We start from the raw sequence: 17,260 nt of genomic DNA on the forward strand, positions 1-17,260 counted from the left end.
CATTGCCTTAGTCCAGGCGAGAGATAATCAAAGCCTGGACCACCGAACGCCTCGTCGAGACTGGGAGCATCCATAAGATCTTCGGGAGCCACCCCAGGATGGAAAAACAGGTGGCTGCCACCTTGACCACTTGGTGACGCATGGAGAGTGAATCATCCAGAACAAAGCCAAGGTTGCGGACCTGCGTCACTGGAAGGGGTGGAGGACCCATTTCTGACGGCCAATGTGCGGGGCTCCAGAGGTGCTTATGCTTGCCCAGAATGACCACCTCCGTCTTATCTCCGTTCAGTTTCAGGAGGTTTGCCTGCATCCACTCTGCCACTCGGCTAAGTCCTAGTTTAAGAACAGATGGATTATTTGCTACGGCCGAGAAAAGAATCTGGGTATCATCTGCGTATGAGTAAAGGGAGAGACCAGCGTCTTCCACGATGGTTGCTAGGGGCCTCACGCAGATATTAAAGAGCATAGGGCTCAGAGAGGACCCCTGCGGCACCCCATATGCAGATGAACGAATATAAGAGGAAAAACCGGAAGAAACAACCTGAAATGTCCGGTGGCTTAAAAAAGAGGCCAGCCAAGCTAGGGCAGGGCCAGTCACCCCGGCCGCTTTCAGTGCTCTCAAAAGAATGGAGTGTGAGACCGTATCAAATGCGGCGCTTAAATCTAAAAGAAAAAGCGCCGAGGTCTCACCATGATCAAGGCGAGTGCGTAGGTTCTCAGTGACCCCCAGGAGGGTTGTTTCGGTGGAGAAGTGGGAGCGGAACCCTGATTGGGACAGATGTAAAAATCCTGTAGTCTCCACATGAGAAGTAAGATGTATGTTAACATGCCTCTCCAGGATCTTTTAGAACATGGGCAGCAAGGAGATGGGCCGGAAGTTGGCAAGCATCTTGGGATCTGCGCCAGGTTTTTTTAAGAGCGGAACCAGCATAGCTCTTTTCCATTCATCCGGGACAATAGATTCCCGCGATGAGGCGTTCAAAAGCTCTTGAATAACTAAAAGAACATCAGGAGATAGCTGGCGAAGAATGTCCATAGGGATTGGATCCAGAGGGGAGCCTGAATTTACCTTCGCCATGCAGGCGAAAAACGAGTTTGACTCAAGCAGAGGCCACTCCGAGATCTGCGTTTCCGGAAGTGGGGGGTCTAGTATGTCCAGAGTAGAGGAGTCAAGAGGGGACTTGGGGGAGGTCAGAGAAAGGGCGTTGTAGATAGTTTCGACTTTAGATATAAAAAAGTCTGCAATTTCATTGCATTCCGCTTCCCCGAGCGCAGGTGGGGTGGGGGAGGTGTTTGAGCCTGCTAACTTCTTGACCATAGAGAAGAGAGCTTTCGGCCGATTAATAGCCCTTTCAATAGACTCCGAGACAAAAAAAGCTTTCGCATTTCTGCAGGCTCGATGGTATCGCCTGAGTGCTGATCGATAGAACAGTTTGTCATTAGGAGCGTAGGCTTTTCGCCAGGATCTCTACAGATGTTTACATTCGGACTTCATTGCTTTCAGATCGTCCGCAAACCATGGGGCTGGGGCAAGATGTGGGATGGGTCGTCTAGGACGTGGCGGCAAATGGCGGTTGATGTTAAAAGTTAGCCAGTGAGATACTTCCTGAACCAAAGAGGTGCACCTAAGTTTGTTGTTGGGGCGGGTGGCAGTGAGTGAGGCGTTAAACGCCGAAATGTTTAACCTAGTCCAGGCTCTATGGTTGGCCATGGTGCCAAAGCAGGGCATACCCTTCGCGGTTTCAGCAAGCAGTGTAAAGTGAATAGCAAAGTGGTCAGACCAATCAAGTGGGAGGGCAGGAGACGTGAAGTCAAACAGAATGTTGGAAATTACAGGATCAAGTAGGTGGCCTGCCTGATGGGTGGGACCTCGGTTGCGCAGTATTAAATTTATGGCCTCGCAGTCGGATAGAAACATTCTGCTTAAGCCAATTATGCGTGTCTTCCAGATGGAGATTTAAATCTCCCAGGATGGTGAAATTAGCTGACTTCATCACGTAAGGGGCTACACGTTACGCGAATGAAGATAGCCATTGAGTTGGTTTATCAGGGGGGGGGTAGATAAGTATCCCTGATATCGTCAGTTGAGGGGTGACTGCCAGTTTGAATAGCGCGGCTTCACAGTCTGGGAGTAGAATAGCTTCCATAAAGCAGGAGTAAATATCCTTAAAAATATTCGCTACCCCACCCCCTTTCCCAGTGGCTCTGTCTTGCCTGACTATAACATATCCAGGTGGCAAGGCACTGGCCACATCTGGCCCGGAACTGGCATGAAGCCAGGTTTCCGTAAGAAACAAGGCATCTGGCTGGGTGAAAGTTAATAGGTCAAATATATGAGCTCGGTTTTTGGGCAGAGATCGACAATTAATGCTCCAAAATGTATAAGGTGGAGTTAATGGTACTGTAAGTGCAATGTTACAGGTAAATTCGTAGTTACAATGTGGGCATTTTACCAGGGTTTTGAGCGAGCAATCGAGTGGTACACAGAAAGGAAGGCTGCTATTAAGGCGGCGTAGCTCCTCAGATGAATATGAGACTGGGCGGTAGGTTGCAGGCTCAATTTGGGCCGAGTTCATGGCCGCTGGGCGCTTCAGGGTGCGGACGGGCGCAGACGGGCTTGCCTTTGGCGCGCCTTCGGCGCTGCTTCTGCACGGCCAGGAAGTGGTATGTACTATGTAGGGTTGGGAGAGGGCGGGACTCATCCCAGCACAGGTGCGTAGAATGACTCAACCCCCAATGGCGGCAAGCCCTGCCTCCAACGCGTCAGATCCTAGTCGTCTGCGCGAGGAGCGGGCGGTGAATGCGGCGGGGCAGGGTGAGTAAAGAGCGTGTTAAAAGTAACACAATTGCAAGTTTAAAAGTGCAGCAAATAACTGTCTCGTCCTCCGGCTTCCGCCTCAGAGGAGTCGCAATCACTGATCTAAGGCGGGCAGGGAGGCGAGGGATTAAGTCGGCGGGTGGGCGGGACTCATCCCAGCACAGGTGCGCAGAATGACTCAACCCCCAATGGCGGCAAGCCCTGCCTCCAACCCGTCAGATCCTAGTCGTCTGCGCGAGAAGCGGGCGGTGAATGCGGCGGGGCAGGGTGAGTAAAGAGCTTGTTAAAAGTAACACAATTGCAAGTTTAAAAGTGCAGCAAATAAAGAAATACCGTTTTTTAAAACAAGGCTGTCTCGTCCTCAGGCTTCCGCCTCAGAGGAGTCGCAATCACTGATCTAAGGCGGGCAGGGAGGCGAGGGATTAAGTAGGCGGGTGGGCCGGACTCATCCCAGCACGGGTGCGCAGAATGACTCAACCCCCAATGGCGGCAGGCCCTGCCTCCAACGCGTCAGATCCTAGTCGTCTGCGCGAGGAGCGGGCGTAGAATGCGGCGGGGCAGGGTGAGTAAAGAGTTTGTTAAAAATAACACAATTGCAAGTTTAAAAGTGCAGCAAATAAATAGATACAATTTTTAAAAACGAGTCTGTCTCGTCCTCCGGCTTCCGCCTCAGAGTCGTCGCAATCACTGATCTAAGGCGGGCAGAGAGGCGAGGGATTAAGTAGGCGGGTGGGCGGGACTCATCCCAGCACAGGTGCGCAGAATGACTCAACCCCCAATGGCGGCAAGCCCTGCCTCCAACGCGTCAGATCCCAGAGACACAGTTGGAGGCCCCCGCTTCTTCAAGTTGGCCCGGACCCCTCTGGCATTGCTTCGGCTTTGTGTGGACACCAAGGGATTGGTACGGCCTGGGCCCGCCTCGATGTTCAGGGAGAAATGATGCGGTGGCAAGGACACTGATCTTTGTTTTGGGCGGCGTGCACGGACACTGCTGCCCCCGCGGACATTTGCACCTGTGCTTCGGGGCTGAAGCGGTATGGGGACCCAAAGAGGCGCATTGTTTTTACAACAAGCAGGGGAATCAGTTTTCATCTTGGCAAATCCTGCATCCCGCCCGACCACTAGGTTTGACATTTCATTCATTCACCTACCTGGGAGCTAAGCGCTGTATCCTGGGAGTTACTTGTGACGCTGAGGAAGGCATCGTTATGCCGAAATGCATTCGCCACATTTGTTGAAATAAATGGTTTCCTTGTTGTCCCCAGCTGTGGCCTCTACTCTTTCTTGTTGAAGAGGTTGTTTGGATTTACAAATTTTTTGCTACGAGACTCTGACTCAAGCTTGCTACAATGCATTGACCAGGCGCGGTGCGTCCATTGGGGCGTAGGGGCGTAGCCCCACTAAGCCCCATGGACCCACCGCGTCGTCAATAAAATACAGATAAAAATATGAAAACAATCGCGCTACCCGCCGGCCGACTTTTCCGGAGTGGGGGGGGGGGGGAAGGATTGGCCTGCTGCGCAAGTAGATTTCTGGGCACAAACTAGCCCGCGCATGCGCAGATGGTTTCCCCTGTGATTTTCCCCTTAGAGAGAGGACCAGGGGGCGGGCCGCAGCCCCCGGGGTTGCACAGGGCGACTGGGCGAGCAGTCATGGTGCCCCCCCAGCCAATCCTGGCGCCCGCTCGGCCAGGGAGACCCGTTTCGTTCACACTGTCATTTTTATTCATTGTGGTTTCTCTAAACATTGGTGAGATTAAATAGTGTACTGGTAATTAAAGAGTTTGCTACTGTGCCATAATTTAGACTAACACTGTCTGCGCTGCTCAGACGTAATGTGTGTTCTTCTTTTCACGTCATCCGGTTTTCTGGTTCTTGATGCTGTTTATCACTGAAGCTCATTTTGCGCAGCTGGGCTGTTTTTGAGCAAATTTTAGGACTCCTCCGGGAGTTCCGCAGACTTGGGAAATGCATTTTTTGCTCGGTAGGCTCGGCAGAGGGTCCTGTAAAGAGTATTGCTGATGTGTTGTTTTAATCGCCGGCATTCCGAGAGTGGAATTCTCTCTTTTTGCAGTTGCAAACAGTGTTATGTTTGTAAAACGTTATGCCCCCCAATAGGCTGTTGGGGGCATAACGTGCTACAAGGTCATCTGAAAACAAATGCACTGATTAATTACCCCAGAGACGGCATATGGAGGGTGCATGAATGAATGATATATGGAGGCAGGATGGTTGGGTGGATGGATGGATGGGTGGATGCATGAATGATGTATGGATGGATGCATGCATGATGGGTGGATGCATGATGGATGGGTGGATGCATGAATGAATGATGTATGGATGCAGGGTGGGTGGATGGATGGGTGGATGCATGAATGATGTATGGATGGATGCATGCATGATGGGTGGATGCATGATGGATGGATGGATGGATGGGTGGATGGATACATGAATGATGTATGGATGGATGCATTCATGGATGCATGCATGATGGGTGGATGGGTGGATGCATGATGGATAAATGGGTGGGTGGATGGATGGATGGGTGGGTGCATGAATGAATGATGTATGGATGCAGGATGGTTGGGTGGATGTATGGATGGATGCTTGCATGATGGGTGGATGCATGATGGATGGATGGGTGGATGCATGAATGAATGATGTATGGATGCAGGGTGGGTGGATGGATGGATGGGTGGATGGATGGGTGGATGCATGAATGAGGTATGGATGGATGCATGGATGCATGCATGATGGGTGGATGCATGATGGATGGATGGGTGGATGGATGCATGAATGATGTATGGATGGATGCATTCATGGATGCATGCATGATGGGTGGATGCATGATGGGTGATGGATGGATGGGTGGGTGCATGAATGAATGATGTATGGATGCAGGATGGGTGGGTGGATAGATGGGTGGATGCATGAATGATGTATGGATGGATGCAAGGTTGTTCGGGCTCGCTCGCTGCGCTCGATCGCTGCGGTGCAATATGCAAATTAGTTTACGCCCCACCACTTTCAAATGTCACCAGCCGCCCCTGGCATTGACATTTACCGGCCACGGCTTCAAGAGACTCATATGCTGGCTAATATCAAGATCCAGGCCCAGGACTGTGAGGTTCTCGCCCGAGTGCATTGAGGCATTGTGGGAGTGGTAGTCCGTTCGGGGATATAAATGTGCAACGGGAAGCTGATATTTTGTCGATTAATTAAACACACTGTGTGTTTCTTTTAAAAATCCTGTTCTGCAACTGTTATCACTAAGGCTCCCGGCCTCATTTGCTTAACTGTCAGATTACGGCGAGTTCATGTGGGCGCAGAATAATATCTAATCCTGCAGTGCAGCTTTCCTTTCTATAAACACTGTTGGCCTCGGGGTTAGTAGCAGAAACATGTCGGGATTCAAGATGCCTCTACGTTTACATTTTTTAAATAGTTACTGCAAGTCTTTATGCATTTAAACTGAATGTGTGTGTTATTTCAAGGGCTTTTGTTTTCTAGAGTGATTAGTGCCATAGTACAAATATATCAAAAATATATCTTCTCCCACGAGAGGTTACAGATGAGATAATCTCGGACAATTGTTCTTACACGCATTTATCATTTTTGAAATGCTAAAACATGCTGAACAACTAGCTGCACTATGCGTTCCATAAAGGAGCATTTTTTAATATTTGCAATAATGTTATGTATTATGCGTGTTTAAAGGGCAAGAGTATTTCCTTGATGTTTATTAAATACCTTGATGGGGAAGGGCTATATATACCTACAGGTGTAGGGCGCCAATTAGATTGAAAAGGCTTCTGCGAAGCCGAAACGCGTCTCTCTAGCCATGGGGTCGTGTGAGACCTGATATAATAAAGAAAGCCATACCTTACTTCTTCGAGTACGTGCCTTCTTTGGTGACGGAGTGGGATGGAGTATTCATATATATATTCAACAGTGTTTTTTATTTCAATAGGAAATATCGTGACCGCAAGCATTTGATTTCTGCATTTTTTGCATTTTATTTTTAATGCATTATGTGGCTTCCTAGAACATGAATTACGTTTATCCATGTTATTTAGAAATTTGTTTAAAACTTTCGATCATGTTTGTAGACTGTGTTCATCCAACTCCGAAAATGTCAATTTGGCTGTTTACTCTTTATTTTCTAAAGTCACCGATAGTGCCTGATGTCAATATGGCGTCTCATAGAGACAAGTCCCGTGAGATTTGGTGAGGCAACACTGTGTATAACTTGCAGCGTTATGGCGGCCGCCTGTAACTGACGAAGGCGTACCTCCGAAACGCGTCTTAACCTCTTTATTTGTGTGCAATAAAATCCGACTTGCATTTGACCCCCCGTGAGTGCAGTCTCCTTTCTCGTTACAATTATATATATATATATATATACATATATATATATATTCACTGAAAAAACCATAGGTTATAGACCATATATAGTTAGGAATTAGCATTTAAAAAACCTTATTTTACTCACACAAAACCATTGAAATTCCATATATAGTTAGTTGCACTAACTATATATCGCGCACCCGCAATCCACTGCTGATGATGTCACATATTACATCATTCATGACATGGTCAGTGACATCACTGATGACATCACTGATGACATCTCAAATGACATCACTGATGACATCTCAAATGACATCACTGATGACATCACTGATGACATCATCCAGTGACTGTGTGTTTCTGTAAAGTTTAAATATGTTTGATATATTGAAGAATGAGTGGATGTATAAGTGTCTGGATGAAGGATTTAGTAAGTGCGTGACTGACTGTATGAGTGAGTGAATAAATGTGTCGTACTAAATGCATGGGTTAGTGACTAAACTGTCTGAATGTGTGCATCAGTATGTCTGTTGTGATGTAAACTGCTGCATGTGTTGATCATTAGCTATACGAGAGGCTATATGTGTTATTGATTGGTTGCCCAAGTATTTGTATGGGAGATTGAGTTTGTGTGGGGGTGGCTGGGAGGTGTGTGACTCTGTGCATAGATGTGTGAGCAGTTGATTCACTAGGTGTATGAGTTCAAGAGTGCATGTGGAAAAAGCTACATGGGCGGTTGACTGTGTGCATGAGTGTATTGATGAGTGAATGGATATCTCAATGCTACATGTCATAGTAAGTACATATGTAAAACACAGTACATGTGAGAGTTGGCATATATAAATAACTATGCATGAGAGCCACTGAATGTGTGAGTGGCTGTATGGATCATTGTGAACTTGTATCAGGGATTGTATAAGAGAGTAAATATATGTTAGTATATGTTTGAATAAGTAAGGTGTGTATAACTGTATAATTGAGGAAATGGAGGTGAGATTGTTTCTTTGCATGACTGACTAGGTGTGTGAGTAACTCCATGGATGAGTGACAGTGTGTGAGTGTCTGTATACACTGAGTGTATCTAAGGTTATATTAGAGTCTGAAGAGGTTTATCGTATTAGCACAAGGATGATGTCAAATGAGATGTCATCAGTGATGTCATTTGAGATGTCATCAGTGATGTCATCAGTGATGTCACTGACCATGTCATGAATGATGTAATATGTGACATCATCAGCAGTGGATTGCGGGTGCGCGATATATAGTTAGTGCAACTAACTATATATGGAATTTCAATGGTTTTGTGAGTAAAATAAGGTTTTTTAAATGCTAATTCCTAACTATATATGGTCTATAACCTATGGTTTTTTCAGTGAATTTTCAAGGTTTTTTAAATGCTAATTCCTAACTATATATGGTCTCTAACCTATGGTTTTTTCAGTGAATTTCAATGGTTTTTTAATAGCAAATATCATAAGCTGTCGAATGTCAAGTACGTGGTAAGTAAAAACATTTTCGTGTTTATGCACACTGATCTGCTTTGAATGCTGCCCCCCCCCCACCTCATTTCTATTAGGAGTACTCTCTCTTTGCAGATAGTGAAGGGTAGTTAACGCAGGCCTTTGCCCCCGTTGTAATCCGTCGTGCCTGCTTCTCTCTCCATTTGATTGATTGTTATCCAAGCATTTACTGTTTTAGAATTGGTTCTCCTTGGTTCATTCTCTATTTACAAACAAGCACAGAGTCGCAATACTCTGTTTAGTCTTTGCAGATAGCGAAAAATCGTGTAAAAAAACAAAAGGAATCGAGCAAAATCGGTAGGCCACTAATGGGATCTCTTTTTGACCTCGCTAAAATAGAAACATTAGGAACAACCCCTCATGAGAAATACGAAACTAGTGAGATGAACTGAACTCCACACCATGATGGCTGCAAGACAGCTCGGCTCCGCCACCCACCCCGCCCAAAATAACGATAAACTCTATGCAAATTTTACAAATATATACAACACACCAGCAAAGTAACAGGGTAAAACATTTTATTAAATAACTATTTACATAACTATTTTATACTTTTTGTTGCCCGATCCGGCTAGCTCAATCGATCGAGCATGAAACTCATGCACTCTGATAGTTCAAAGTTTTGAGGAGTGCTTGTTACACTGTCTGAAGGTTATTTGCACCTGCTACAGCTTCACTATTCTCAATGTAAGTGGGGGCTGTTTGATGACGTGACTGCATTTGAAAACAATGTGATGCGGTGCCTCCCTGAACTGCTTGACGGAGGCCCCTGAGGGACGGTGTGATGGCGCGGACTGGGAGGGGGCGCTTGGCTCCTGCCCCCTCCCCAAGTCTTGTTGCCCTGGTGTGGCCTGAGATCACCCCCGACATAGGCGGACGGCTCCCGGGGTCAAGCGGAACTTTTTGCCTTTTGGTGACTCTTCCATTCTTGACCTTGTCCCACAATCCGTTTAACCTAAAGACACGCTGTAGTGGGGCGCCCCTTTACCGTTTCAGTTGCCATTCCGCCCGCTTTTGCTACACTGTGCCTCTTCCGCTATTCAGCTGTTTACCGTCGCTCTTGCGACTACAGCGTTTCGCTCACCATGTAGTTGAGTTGCTCCCGCTCTTGCGGTGCAGCGATAGGCGGCTGCCACAGGACTCTCAAAATGGCGGCCGGCTCTTCAGATTTGGGCGTGGTCCACTAAAATGGCCCTGCGACACCTTGGAACTCGGACGCTTGTCTGCTAGGGCTTGGGCTCCATTCTCGAAAGCGTCCCCTCAGCCTTGAAGATTCTACAAAAGTCTTGGGGGCCCCCGACTCCCGCAGGCTTCTGGTGGGGAGCGGCTGCCATGATTGCTCGTGGAATGGCCACGACGGAGCTACGAGATGATGGTGCTCTCATGCTGACGCCAGCTTCAGTCTGAAACATCCAGAAACACTGTAGACTACCAATTCGATCAGTTCCGGTAGCGCCCCAGCGTGACCCGGTAGAGAAGAACTTGCCCTCCCCTCTTTGATTGATGGTTCTTGTTGCCTGTCCCTTCTGTTGTCATTTAACAGAACTATTTAGCCTGCTGAAAGGGGTTGTGTTCCGACCGCTGGTTGGTGGAGACATTTTGACTATATTCTGGACCTGAGTTGTCGCGTAATGCGTCATATGACGCGCCGCGTTAGCGCACCGGGAAGCGATCCGGGGCGCGGCGCGCAGCGCGTAACGTAAGCATAACAGGTCATGTGACTTGTTAATAAAACTTTTCATTGGTTTTCATTTTACTTTTCTTATTCTAATGATGAAAGGCTTGGTCATATGACCTAAAAATTACGCTTTTTATTGCTTTCGAACATTATTTTTTCTTAAACATATATGTTATAATGTTCCAGGCTAACGTACTTTCCCGGAAAATGTACAACTGTCCTGCAAGTAAAATATATTCCTTTTTCGAGAAAAAGGGCGTTTCTTCGTCCCATGACAGAGCCGTTGAGCAAAAGAGGCTCCGGCTGCTGTCTTAGTCGCCGATACGCCTGAATATCAGATTCTTATGGATCACTTTATGTTGCAGAAGTAGAAAACACAACAGCCCTTGACAATTTATCTTTACTGCGTTCCTGCGTATTATACCTTTTACCCTTCATGTAATTGGACTGCTTTATTTCACTTGCCTTTTACTGATTCGAAAACAGTGACTATTATTAAAAACTTTACCAATGTAAATACTACTACCATGTTTTCTTTTAAAAACCTTTATTGTGAAAATGTCAGTATACAAATACGGGCCTATAACCACGTGGGCCGGCCACGGAGCAAACTGTAATCGTATATGATGAGGAGACATTTACACTGTAGAGGAACGTAACGGGCGGGCCATTAGGTTGCAAGAACTAAGGTGTCTAACAGTTGCGGAATCGGTGGACGTACATTTTATAATTAAAATACGACCGGGCCAGTTACAATAAAATTATCTAGATATACATTTGCGGGCAAGTACCATGGGTGACGTTAATTCGAACTTTCAATAGTACAGTAATCAATAACACATCAGAACTTAATATCAATAGGGATGTCGAAATATTCAATCAATTCTCATCCCCGCCCGCCATGTGCTTCAAAACTGCATACGTATCTCGTGATATCAAGGTTGTGCAACCAGTACACAACAAGGAGTTACGAGTCCCATTTATTCCGGCGCCATTTTGGGCGAGGACGGGCAGGTCCAGGATATAGTCAAAATGTCTCCACCAACCATCGACTATGATGATGTTCATATGCTGTATTTATTAGAGTAACACTCATCTGTCCACATGAAATTAATTTGCCACAATCTAAACATGTCATTTTAATCTTTCCAAAGTTCTTCTGAATATTTGGGACCGTTTCCCTTGCCTCTGATGCTGTCAGTGCCACTTCTTTGGTGAATGTACTGGCAGGTCGGGGGTTGTCCTCCAAATCTCTCTTTTGTGCACCACTATAATTAATCGGTGCCACCTCTCCATATGACGATGCATGGTATAATTACCATAACTATATTTTTTTTCGGTTCCTCTGGAGAGTACATCGTGGCAGATGAGGCAGGTAACGTACCGGGCATTTACCTTTTTTGCATGTAGAGGAAAGGAAAAAAAATTCGAGCGTCCGAGTTCTAAGGTGTCCCAGGGCCATTTTAGTGGACCAGGCCCAAATCCAAACAACAGGCCGCCATTTTGAGAGTCCTGTTGCAGTCGCCTGTCGCTGTAGCAGCAAGAGCGGGCGAAACTCAGCTAGACGGCGCTCCACTGCAGATGAAGTGCCTCAACCTGGAGAGGCGGGAGAGGCTCATTTGCGCTGCCTCCCCCCCCCCTTCGGGCACCCCACGCCGACTTTCGGCGCAGCATTGTAGGATGGCCACACCAGTGCGGCAACTTGCTAGACACCACCTCGGTGCCATCCGGATCTCGGCGCCCCACTGCAGATGAAGTGCCTCCACATGGAGGGAGAGACTCGTTTGCGCCGCCTCCCCCCCGCTTCTCAGAACTCTCAACTATGACACCACCTCGGTGCCATCCGGATCTTGGCGCCTTGTGCTGGTTCCGGCCTATTCACACATCGGTCCGCTACTGACGCCACCTCACAGGCCAACGGGGCGCCCCACGCCGACTTTCGGCGCAGCATTGTAGGATGGCCACACCAGTGCGGCAACTTGCTGGACACCACCTCGGTGCCATCCGGATCTTGGCGCGTTGCGCTGCCTTTGGCCCTATTCGCACATCGGTCCGCTACTGACGCCACCTCACAGGCCAACGTGGTACCCCACGCCGACTTTCGGCGCAGCATTGTAGGATGGCCACACCAGTGCGGCAACTTGCTGGACACCACCTCGGTGCCATCCGGATCTTGGCGCGTTGTGCTGCCTTCGGCCTATTCGCACATCGGTCCGCTACTGACGCCACCTCACAGGCCAACGGGGCACCCCACGCCGACTTTCGGCGCAGCATTGTAGGATGGCCACACCAGTGCGGCAACTTGCTGGACACCACCTCGGTGCCATCCGGATCTTGGCGCGTTGTGCTGCCTTCAGCCTATTCGCCGCAAGTGCGCACGCAACTCAGCTGCATAGCGAGTGAAACACCAAGGGGCGCCCCACTGCAGCCGAGGAACCTCCATCTTGGGGGCGACGCACAGCATCACATTGCTTTCCAATGCAATCAGATCCTCAAACAGCCCCCACTGACTGACGCGAACTCACAGGCCAACGGGGCGCCCCACGCCGACTTTCGGCGCAGCATTGTAGGATGGCCACACCAGTGCGGCTACTTGCTGGACACCACCTCGGTGCCATCCGGATATTGGCGCGTTGTGCTGCCTTCGGCCTATTCGCACATCGGTCCGCCACTGACGCCACCTCACGTGCCAACGGATTTTCTACGCTTTTTATAACCCTATGCCACATAACAGGTCATGTGACTTGTTTATAAAACTTTTCATTGGTTCATTTTACTTTTGGTTTCCTAATGAGGAAGGCTTGATCATATGACCTAAAATAACACTTTTCATTGGATTAAAACATTTTTTTTTCCTAAACGATGAAAGCCCCACCTTGTTTCTGGATGTTTCAGACTGAAGCTGGCGTCAGCATGAAAGCACCACCATCTCGTGGCTCCGTCGTGGTCATTCCGCGAGCTATCATGGCAGCCGCTCCCCACCGGAAACGTGCAGGAGTCGGGGGCCCCCAAGACTTTTGTAGAATCTTCAAGGCTGAGGGGACGCTTTCGAGAATGGGGTCCAAGACCTAGCAGACAAGCGTCCGAGTTCCAAGGTGTCCCAGGGCCATTTCAGTGGACCAGGCCCAAAAAGGAAAGAACCTCCCGCCATTTTGAGAGTCCTGTGGCAGCCGCCTATCGCTGCACCGCAAGAGTGGGCGCAACTCAGCTGAATGGCGGATTTTGGCACAGTGTACCAAAAGCGGGCGGAATGGCAACTGAAACGGTAAAGGGGCGCCCCACTACAGCAGACGAGCCTCCACCTGGGGAGGCCCGTTCACGCCGCCTCACCCGTCCCCCCGGGGCGCCCCACGCCGTTATTCGGAGCAGCATTCTAGGATACCAAAACCAGTGCGGCAACTTACTGGACATCACCTGGGTGCCATCCACATCTCAGCGCGTTCTGCTGCCTTGGGACTATTCGCACAACAGACCGCTACTGACAATGCCTCCCCCGGGACGCCCCACACCGTTTTTCGGAGCTGCATTGTACGATACCAAAACCAGTGCGGCAACTTACTGGACATCACCTGAGTGCCATCCACATCTCAGCGCGTTCTGCTGCCTTGGGACTATTCGCACAACAGACCGCTACTGACGAGGCCTCCCCCCGCACACCCGGGACGCCCCACGCCGTTTTTCGGAGCTGCATTGTAGGATACCCAAAACCAGTGCGGCACCCAGGTAACATCACCTGGGTGCCGTCCAGAACTCAGCACGTTGTGCTGCCTTGGGACTATTCGCACAAAACACAGCTACTGACCATTGTTGCTTCTTTTTTCCATAAAATGTTTACATGTATTTACTGTTTTTGTTGCGTTGTATATATTTATAAGTTATTAAAGTTTTATAATCCTACTACTTTGTTGGAGTGCTATATATTTTTAATGTGACACATAATTGTAAAAACTTTGATGTACAAAGAGGCATCCCTGGAATCTTCCGCTTCAGGCTGGGTCCCCTCCTCAATCACAATACAGGATGGTTTTCAGATAGTAGGAACGCGTGTGGTGTGACGGATCTCATCGGGTGGGGGCCTTGATCTAATGTAACTCCTTTGAAGAGGGGTGATTCTTTACAGCTGGAGCCATAAACTACATCTGCAGGGCTAGGTGATAGCCTAGGACCGGCCTGGACAATCGGACACAGAGGAAGAGGAGTGTCAGAGGGTGCGGTAGTGAATAGGGCGAAAGGGAGGTGTCGAGCGGGCACAGGGTGTGATTCTCAGGGAACAGCAGCGCAGATGGGGGGAGGTTTATTGCCCATGCATAAGACAGAGAGCGGGGGTGACCAGTGCCTGGGGGAGATGCTTGCGAGGGTGGGGAGCCATGCTAAGGATCGACAGCGTGCAGAGAGTGGGTCTGGTCAAGGCATCTAAAATGGCTGCCGTGCACGACAAAAGTGTGGCATTTGAAAAAAGGCAAGATGGCGCAGACAATGTTTATCAACACTTCCTGATTTCCTTCGAATCGAACGTTAACAGACGTTATCTCTCCCACACTACCGGTCCCCCTGGGCTTAAACGCCGAGATGGTAGGGACTGCATCCCGTGGAGATAGGCCGAGACGTCACTCGGCAGAAAAAAAAAAATCTAAAAAAGTCTATAAACATACAATAAGTTAAAAGTCAATCATTCTTGTTTCCTTGTAGTACGCTCCCCAGACCGCTTCCCGGTTCGCGAACCGGGCGCACCCCACAAAAAAAACGATTTTTTAAATTTTTTTTTGTTGCCCCGCGGGGCCCTTTTAAAGCCTCCACATCAAACCTAGGGGGTCAGGGAGGATCTACTATGCCCCCTTATGGTCATTTGTCCCTTCGCTTTGTCCTCCTCTTGTCTCTCGATCCTACCGAGAGACAAGATGGCGACCGCTACGGACTGTTTGGAATGTTTACAGACACCGGAGAGCCAATCAGCTTCGCTTCGCAAAGCTCCGTAACGCGAAAAGTACGCGAAACGGAGCGCTACCCGGGACGCTGTCACAGATATATATCTTTTTTTGAACGTTAATTTCTCAAAATCCACTGGAGCACATATATTGAGACCTAGCAAAGGCACATCGGGCTACCAGTCCCTACAATTTTGCCAAGTTTCGTGCAAATCCATTCAGCCGTTCGGGCTAAAAGTGAGGCCAACCGCCCTATGGAAATTAACATGGGAAAAACGCGTTTTGGGACCCCCCTTTTTTCTCGGCCCCCCTTGACGAACCCCCCCAAATTTTCAGGGGCTGCTCAGAAACAAAATGTTCCATTTTCCTGAAAATTTCAGCCAATTCCGTCCACAAACGCCAAAGTTATTAGACATAGAATTTTCAAAAATCCCATAGAGAAAAAATCCTAACTATATATACCTACTGGCGACACTTGTATTGACCATGAACAGGGGCTACATGCAGTGGAATATTTCCTGAACAAAAAAGAACTGAAATATGCAATGCATAACAAGATGCTTTTGGAACTTATTGCATTCTGTCTTCGCAATAACATTTTTCTCTTCCAGGACACTATGTATCGCCAACTCTCTGGTACGGCCATGGGTTCCTGCTTCGCCCCCAGCTACGCGAATCTTTTCGTCGGCTGGTGGGAGGAGCAGGTAGCCTGGGCCCCCAGACTTGCCACATGGAACACCAAGGTGGTTACCTGGAGCAGATACATAGATGATCTGTTCCTGGTGTGGAATGGGACGGTTGAGGAAGCCAAACAGTATATCCAACTGCTCAACGAAAACGAATACCATCTGAGGTTCACTAGTGAAATCAGTAGGGACAGGGTCAACTACTTAGACCTAGAAGTTAGTGTCAGAGAAGGACGCATTTGCACTCAACTTTACCGCAAGCCGACGGCCGGCAATAGCGTTTTACACGCTTCCAGCGGCCACCCTCGTAAATTGATTAATAATATCCCATACGGGGAGTTTTTGCGGTTAAAGCGCAATTGCAGCCATAACACTCATTTCGAGAAAGCAGCTGGTGAATGCATGGAACGATTTCTAACTAGAGGTTACAGTTCCTCCCTTTTACAAGACACCCTTAACAGGGTTAGGAGCATACCACGTGCTAGTCTCTTTGCTAAGAAGAAAGGCCCAGATACTGAAGGCAAATTTTGCATCATAACACCATACGCTGCTGACTCGTTCAAACTGCGATCTGTTCTGTCCAAACATTGGCATATTTTGAAATCGGATCTGATCGTAGGGCCTGATATTCCCAACACCCCTCTCATTACATTCAGAAAGGCCAGATCTCTAAGAGATTTAATGGTTCAGAGCCACCTACCATCCATAAAGAAACCACTAGGAACCCTGAAAGACACTAAAGGATTTTTCCCTTGTGGAAAATGTAAAGCCTGTGCTTCAAGTAAAAGGACATTAACATACCAAGTCCCGGGTAAAAAGGATGGCAGGAGAATAACAAAGTTTATGTCATGTCACTCTGACTTTGTTGTTTATTGCCTAATGTGTCCCTGTCTGTTACGGTACGTTGGGAGTACCATAAATCCTGTCAAATTGAGAATATTAGAACACATGCGGGCCATTGCAAATAAGGACTTTACGTATCCCGTGGCCCGGCATTTCTCATTAAAACATAACAGTGACAGGAACCTGCTCAGGTATTTCTGTTTGGACCAAGTCAAAGAGAATCCGAGAGGGGGCAATAGACTGCTCACACTCAGGAGACTTGAGTCCCGGTACATCATTGATCTGGAGACTAAAGCACCTGGAGGCTTAAATATGGGAGAAGAACTGGCCTCTCATCTGGGTTAACTGTGTGTATTACTGTGCTATGTGTTCTGTTTAGTTGATTACTGAGCTTCTAATTTCAACTTTACAGTTTGATTATCGGTGCAATAGTTTTTGGGA

The 17,260-nt window shown here is 48.1% G+C and overlaps 1 protein-coding gene across 1 annotated transcript in view; it reads left to right on the forward strand.

The window, feature by feature from the left end:
* The first annotated feature begins 2,991 nt into the window (after nt 1-2,991).
* Nucleotides 2,992-17,260, forward strand: part of LOC144820041 (vomeronasal type-2 receptor 26-like) — a 97,021-nt gene continuing 82,752 nt past the window's right edge. Inside the window, exon 1 of the mRNA XM_078677697.1 lies at nt 2,992-3,085. Coding sequence (XP_078533823.1) covers nt 2,992-3,085 — 94 coding nt within the window. The remainder of the gene's footprint in view (nt 3,086-17,260) is intronic.

The sequence above is a fragment of the Lissotriton helveticus genome, chromosome 2_1, assembly GCF_964261635.1.
Source record: "Lissotriton helveticus chromosome 2_1, aLisHel1.1, whole genome shotgun sequence".
NCBI classification, from domain to species: Eukaryota; Metazoa; Chordata; class Amphibia; order Caudata; family Salamandridae; genus Lissotriton; species Lissotriton helveticus.